Source organism: Mandrillus leucophaeus, unplaced genomic scaffold (assembly GCF_000951045.1).
Source record: "Mandrillus leucophaeus isolate KB7577 unplaced genomic scaffold, Mleu.le_1.0 Scaffold59, whole genome shotgun sequence".
In the NCBI taxonomy this organism is placed as follows: Eukaryota; Metazoa; Chordata; class Mammalia; order Primates; family Cercopithecidae; genus Mandrillus; species Mandrillus leucophaeus.
In genome coordinates, this window is record NW_012106363.1 from 4,243,371 (window position 1) to 4,249,854 (window position 6,484).

Below are 6,484 nucleotides of genomic sequence, written 5' to 3' on the forward strand. Positions count from 1 at the left end.
GTCTGCCCTCAGGGATCCCCAGTCTAAAGGGCCATCCAGCCCCTGACATCAGGGAGTCCTCAGTCTGATGACGGAGGCACGGCCCCTGGCCCCAAGTGTTCCCCAGCCTGATAAGGAGATCCAAGCTGTGTCCTTACAGAGCCCCCAGCCTGGTAAACTTGTCCCAGATGCTCCACTGAGGGAGGAGACAAGGCCCCTGGCAGCCCCCAGCTGGGCTGAGGGGTTCGGTTGGAAGACCTCGGGACAACTAAATGGTCTGAGGGCGTTTCAGACTGCCTTGAAGGGCAGTGGATGGGGGAGACCAAAGGGTTGGAGTGTGAGTAGGACCTGGCCGTTTGGGGTCTGGGCAGAGTGGGGGACAGGTTTCTTCAGAGGACTCTCCTGTGAGTGTGTGCATGGCAAGAGTGGGAGGCCAGAGCACTTCATCGTGACGGTGGGGGGGGGGGGCGTCACCATGGGGACACTGCTCGCCCATGAGGCAGAGGTGACGTCTTCTTTGCCAGAGGAAGCTGGATGGACCCCTTGCCCTTATGAGGACCAAGGGGGCACAGAAGTATCTGGCAAGAGCAGTAGGGACCAGAGGGCTATTCCAAAGAATTAAGGTTTGGGAGGAAATCTGTTAGCAAAGTCCTAGCTGAGGAGAGCAGCCAGGTTACTGGGGAAGGCGGAAAGGAGAGCTGAGGCGGCAGAGTGTGCATGAGGGTGAAATGAAGTTATTAAAATGAATCCATCCCTGGTGCAGGCAGAACTGTGTGCCAGGCAGGCCAGGCCCTCCAGCTGTCGGCAGCATCTGGCTCTCCACAGGAGGAGAGGAGCAGGAGGGGGGTCAAAGTGCCCCCAGGTGCCTGCTGAGAGTTCAGCCAGGGCAGGCAGGGAGGGCACCCAGGGCCTCTGGCCCCATTGTTCCCTCCTTCCTGCAGTCTCCACAGCACTGTGGGAGGCTGAATGGCATCCAGTGGGCATCCATGGGTGGGCTGCTCCAGTGCCAGCAGCCTCAAGCCTCCAGGGTGGGGAGTGGAGGGTGGTCTGGAGGTGGGGTGTGTCTCTCACGTCTCTGTCTCTGCTCAGGAGAGACGGCCCCTCAAAGTATGGTGTGGGGGAAACACGCTGGGTCACTTCTTACAAGGTGGGCTGTAACCAGATGGCTTCTCAGCCCCGCCTAGCTCTGTGCTGCAGTATGAGGGGACCGGTTTGCGCTGAGTGCTGGTGGGTAGGGGTGAAAGGTGGGGGCTGGCAAGACCATCTTACTTTGCTACCAGGACTCTCCTCTCCTCAAGAGGGCCCCAAGGGCCCTGAGTGCTGCCCTCCCAAGAGAACTGACTTAGAATGACCTCCAGAAGGCACTGTGACCTTGGTAGTGTCTTTCCTTCACAGAGCCCCAAAGGGCCCAAGTAACTCCCAGAGGAGGTGCCACTGGCAGCCCGCCATTCTGAGGCCTCTTACTAGCTGTGGGAGGGGAGCGACTGATGCAGGCCCTGTGTCCACACCCACTCCAGCCTGTTCCTTCACTGGCATGTGGTCAGACTGCAAACCCAATACAATACCCCGGAATCTCTGAAAGGCCCCCTCCCTAGGAGAAGCAGATGGAAATTACAGCTGGGAGAGCACCTCCGAGGTATCTCCCCATCCTGCGGAGCCATAGCCAGAGATGAACTTCAAGGTCCTTTGAGTGGGTCTCCCAGCGTGGGCCCTGGAGCAGCAGCATCAGCACAGACCTGGGCACTCATTAGAAATTCTGATTCTTAGGCCCCACCCAAGCCTGCTGAATTAGAAACGTGGGTAGGACCCAGAAATCTGTGTGTCAGCAAACCCTCTGGGTGATCTGCATTTGAGAACCCCTGGTCTGGGCAAGCCCTTCGTGTTATAGAGGAAGAAACAAAGAAAGCCAGAGAGGAGAATGGACATGGCCAAGGCCACGCAGCAAAATGACGGGGCTAGGACCCTGCTGGGTCTGCAGATGGCAGTTCAGGGAGGACACCAAGGAACACCCTCATTGGCCCATTCTACCTGCTAGCTCTCCCTCCTCGAGCTGTTCTTGAAGATGCTACGCCCTCCTCCAGCACCAAGCCCAGCGGGTTTACTCAGGTTTCCTCGTGTGGGATCAGACAGCTTGGAACAGGGGCTGGAAAGGGAAGCCCTGAGCCCTCAGCAAGCATCAGCTCCAAGGGCCGTTGGAGCCCTGCCACTTGGGTCTCCAGCAAATGTCCTGTGGCCATCAGAGAAATTCTTGCTGGACCAAGGGATGCCTGAGGCCGTTTCCTTGGACAACTCTGACTCCAGTGCCCCGGGGCAAGCTTTATTTCCTGCTCCAAGAACATGGTTCTGCACACAAAAGTCAATCAGTGGTTTCACAAGACTTCCCTCCCCTCCCCCCACCCACAGATAGACACACAGAACAGATCCAGCACATGCTCTGCGGCCTGGCCCCGCCCCACCCATGCCCGCTGCTGAGAGGGCAGCGCCATCCAGATCCGGGAGAACCCCAGTCTGACAGGCGAGGCTGACTGTTGAGGGACCCTCTCCAGGACATGGATGCTCCCAGAGGAGCCAGCAGAGGGTGGGGTGGAAGAGGGACACACAGCACATGGATGGGCTGTGGCCTTAGTGCTGGGAGAACCACCATCGTCCTGTCTCAGCTTAAGGATGGGTGTGCCATCAGCAATGGGTGGTAGAGGGGAAGCGCTGGCAGAAGAGGGAATTTTGGAAAGGGGTGGCCTGGCTGGAGACAGAAGGTCAATCTGTCAAGACATCAAAGACCCCAGGGTCACCACTTCAGCCTCATGCCATGCTCAGCACAGGACAAGGGGCTCAGGGCTGCCCACTAGACAGGGCTGGAGAGCTCCTCTGGCCCCACCCCACCCTCCTGACTGGCTCCTAGGAAGCCCTGTCTCAGCCATCCATCCTAAGTTGACAGGCTGTCCACACTGATGAAATCTCCCCATCCCTGTCGCTGTCCTTCCTCAGGATGGCAAGAACCAAGGGCTTAGGTTCCTCCCATGACTCTGGGACCACACTGATCGGCCTGCCCACAGGCCTCGGGGATCCAGCATCTCTGTGGCTCCGTGGCAAACCCCTGTGAGGCTGCACAGAGAGCCCGCTCCTCCTCCAGTGCTCCTGTGATCTAGTCACACCACAGCTTCGGGTTGGGGCCAGCACTTGGGACCCTTTCTCTGCCACTTGAGACTTGGCCCTGGCCCCACTTGGCATCTCTTCCTCTCCACCCCCCTCCCTGCCTGAGGCCCAACCCCTTCCCTGCCCGGTGTCCGGATGGTCTCCTGCATGGGCAGGCCTGTCCTTCCAGCCCTGGCCTGGCCTCTGTGGCCTGCCCCCGGTCACCCAGACGGGTAGTAGGGGGTATCACTATGGTAGTTGTAATCTGGGCACACCTTCTGGACCAGCCGATAGTCCGTGCTGTAGAAGGCGATGTAGACACAGACGACTTTGAAGGGCTGGGAGCAGCTCCAGGTGGCTGAGCTCTGAGCGTGATCTCGGGAGCAGATCTTGGCTGGGTCGTGGGTGCAAAGCGAGGTCCGGCGGCCCCGTTCTACCTTCTCCCACTCCATCCGGCAGTTGAAGATTTTGGAGGCCTTGGCTTCAATGAAGATCTGCTGTTCCTGGTGGAACTCTACAGCTTTACTGGGGGGCACGAGGCTGATGGAGATGTTGCCCTGGCCTGTGGCATTATGTCGGAAGTGGACGCTGAAGGTCCCGTTGCCATGGTCCACAATCTTCCCTGTGACTAGCAGGTTCAGGGCCACCGTCTTGATGTTGGAGTAGAAGTCGCCCCAGCCAAAGATTTTCTTCACCTTGGCTGAGGGTGGGGGACTGTGGTTCGGGCGGTTGGGGGGCTGCCCAAGAATGCCCCAAGCCTCCCCAGGTGGGGCCAGCAGCCCTAGGACAGTGGCATTGGCCATGGGGCGGGACTTAGGTGAGATGTGGCCCCGCTTCCGAGGCACCCGGGGCCGGGGCTGGCCCTTGTGGTCATCACGCTCAGGGTCCTCTGAGCCGGGAGGACCATCATCCTGGCCACAGATGACCTATGGAGGGAGTTGTGAGTACAGTAAGAGCCCTGTCCCTGGAGGTCCACCACCCCCACCACCAGCAGCACCCCTGTCCCTGCCACTTCACTCTGACCTGGGTGAAGAGCTCCTGCATGTTGTCCACTGAAGCTGGGGGGCAAGTGTACACTCTAGCTTGTGTGCATCTCAGGTTCTGAGAGTTGGGTCAGCCTGCCCCCCATGTCCTTTCCTCACTGTCTTGTCTTGGCCACTATTCAAAGTCTCAAAGACTGACAGTAATTCTCTCCAGTGGACTGTGGCACCAGGGACAATGGCTCCTACCCCTAGGGAGTCCCCAGTCTGATGGGGGAAGCCCAGCTTCTGATCTTGGGGAGCCCCCATCTAATTGCAGAAGTATCATCCCTGTGCTGACAGAGCCCCCAGTTTGATAGGAGGTAGGATCTCTGCCTCTGTGAAATCCCCAGGCTGATGGGGGAGGCATAGTCTCCGCTCTCAAAGAGCCCTGAGTCAGATAGGGGAGCACCATCCTTATCCTGGGAGAGCCCCTGGTTTGACAGGAGAGGCTAGCCCCTGCCTTTTGGGACTTCCTAGTCTGTTGGGTAAGACACTGTTCCTACCCTAGGATAATTTCTACCCTTGGATGCAAAGAGAACCACCAGACAATGGAATAAGAAAGCAGAACACAGTATAATTCTCAAGCATGAATATAGTTTAGGTTTGGCAAGAGGACTAGGGGAGACCCGAGTGAATGCCACACTCAGGATGGCCATGGGAATGGAAAGCCAAACACCTCTCCAGGGGACACTGAGGATGACATGCCAAGATGTTACTTGGATTCAGAGGTAGGAGTTCTTATCCCCATTTCACAGATAAGGACACTGGGGCTCAGAGTTTAACACTACAAGGCTGAGTTCACATAGGGTCAGCCCTTCCGTTACACTGCACACTCCTGGCCTCACAGATCAGATGTGTCTTTTTGAAAGGGTTTTTATCCAGGCGCCATCCGCCTCTGGAATCTGCAGGGGCTCATCCTCCCTCTGCTGGATCAGCTATGGTGACAACCCACACCTGGGGAGATTCCTGGAGGCGCCACAGGGAGAGTGGGACAGCAGTGGAGGGCATCAGGGGGTTGACAGGGCTTCCTGAGGGCGCAGCCTGGCTGCGTGTTTGCTCAGCATTTGAAAGCAACCACTCTCCCTAGGTGTCTTTACTACCAGCACCAGGGGCATCTGGATTTGGCGGTGACACTGGGGTGGGGACAGTAGGGCTCCAAGGGGCTGTGGGCTCCTCATGCCTGTGTTCTGGTCTGGGTGGTGCCGGCAGCTGTGTGCTGTGGCCGAGTCTGTCTCTGCCCCACAGTTCAGGCTGGCCCTGACTGCCAGGCCCCAGAGGTGGGGTAGAGGGACGGCCAGGAGGGGAGGCTCGGGGACTGGGTCCAGGGCTGCAGACCTGTAGGTACTTGTTCCTGGGGATCACGGCTGAGTGGCTGGAGGGTAAAGCTGGGGCCGTGAGAAGGGAAGGGCTCTTCCCGCCGTGGCATGGGGCGGTGGCAAGGGGCTTGTTGATTAAAGGGGCAGGTCCAGATGCGGGGCTGAGGCTTCTCCACGACAGTATTGCGGGGAGGGTTGGCGGGCGCTCGGTCGGAGGGGAGTTAAGCCCCTGGGCTGGGTTCGGGGAGGGGTTCCCCGGCGCCGTGGGTCGCCGAGAAGCCGCGGAGCCGGCGCACGGGGAGCGGGCTCTGGGCGCTCAGCTCAGCTGCTGCGAGCGCCCGGGGCGGGAGCCGCCTGCCCAGGTCCTGTGGGGCTCCGGCTGCGCGCAGCCGGGAGAGGAGAGGAAAACAACAGGCGGGGAGGGAGGGAGCGGGAGGGAAGGCGGGAGGGAGGGACGCGGGGGCCGCCCCCCGCCTGGACCGGCTCCGCGCTCTGGGGGACCCAGAACCCGGGGCTCTCAGAGTACCGGAGGTCAGGGGAAAAGCCTGCAGGTCACGACCCGCGCCCCACTCGCCCCCACTTCCACGGTCCTGAGGCTCCGGGAAGGGGTCGGGTAACCCTGGCGACCCTGCTCCGGGCCTTTTTCCGAGCGCCGGTCGCACCTCCAGCCACCCGCCGCGGAGTGGGTGGGCCAGCCAAGCACCCTCTTCCCGCCCCTATTAACCCTATCTGTCCAGTCTCCGGCCTCGGACCCGCCCTCTCCCCCAGCCTCCAGTCTTCCCCGCCATCCCCGGGATGTCGGGGGAAGGGAGAAAGTTTCAGGGCTCGCAAGCTTCCCGCGCTCTCCCCTGATCCTCCGGGCCCCCGCCCCTCTGCGCAGCTCCCCGCGGACCACTCACCAGATAGAGGCTACCCTGCACCAGGAACACGAAGCAGCAGCGAGTCAGTTGCATCTTCCTCCTCCGCTCTCGTCCCCTCGTTCTCCTCTTCTCTTTACGGGGTCCCAGGCCGCTTCGTCCCCTTCCTGCTCCTTCA

At 60.1% G+C, this 6,484-nt stretch overlaps 1 protein-coding gene across 2 annotated transcripts; it reads right to left on the bottom strand.

Moving 5' to 3' along the window:
* Positions 1 to 341: 341 nt before the first annotated feature.
* On the bottom strand, positions 342 to 6,478 carry NXPH3 (neurexophilin 3). 2 transcript variants are annotated; one of them, XM_011999296.1, is made up of 3 exons: positions 6,349 to 6,478; positions 3,387 to 4,037; positions 342 to 1,080 (listed from the first exon to the last, which is right to left on the bottom strand). In XM_011999296.1, exons 1-3 carry the CDS (start codon positions 6,400 to 6,402, stop codon positions 631 to 633), a joined length of 1,155 nt encoding a protein of 384 aa, XP_011854686.1. In that variant the 5' UTR covers positions 6,403 to 6,478; the 3' UTR covers positions 342 to 630. The 2 variants fall into 2 exon arrangements, with proteins under 2 accessions (XP_011854686.1, XP_011854687.1); XM_011999297.1 differs by lacking the exon at positions 342 to 1,080 and having other exon boundaries at positions 2,276 to 4,037.
* Positions 6,479 to 6,484: the final 6 nt, after the last annotated feature.

Excerpts from the sequence above, each read along its gene's own strand:
- NXPH3 (XM_011999296.1), bottom strand. The coding sequence starts at position 6,402 with ATGCAACTGACTCGCTGCTGCTTCGTGTTCCTGGTGCAGGGTAGCCTC. Across the intron at positions 4,038-6,348 it reads TGCAGGGTAGCCTCTATCTG|GTCATCTGTGGCCAGGATGA; the intron begins GTGAGTGGTCCG and ends CTCCCTCCATAG. Across the intron at positions 1,081-3,386 it reads ACTATCGGCTGGTCCAGAAG|GGGCCGTCTCTCCTGAGCAG; the intron begins GTGTGCCCAGAT and ends CCATACTTTGAG.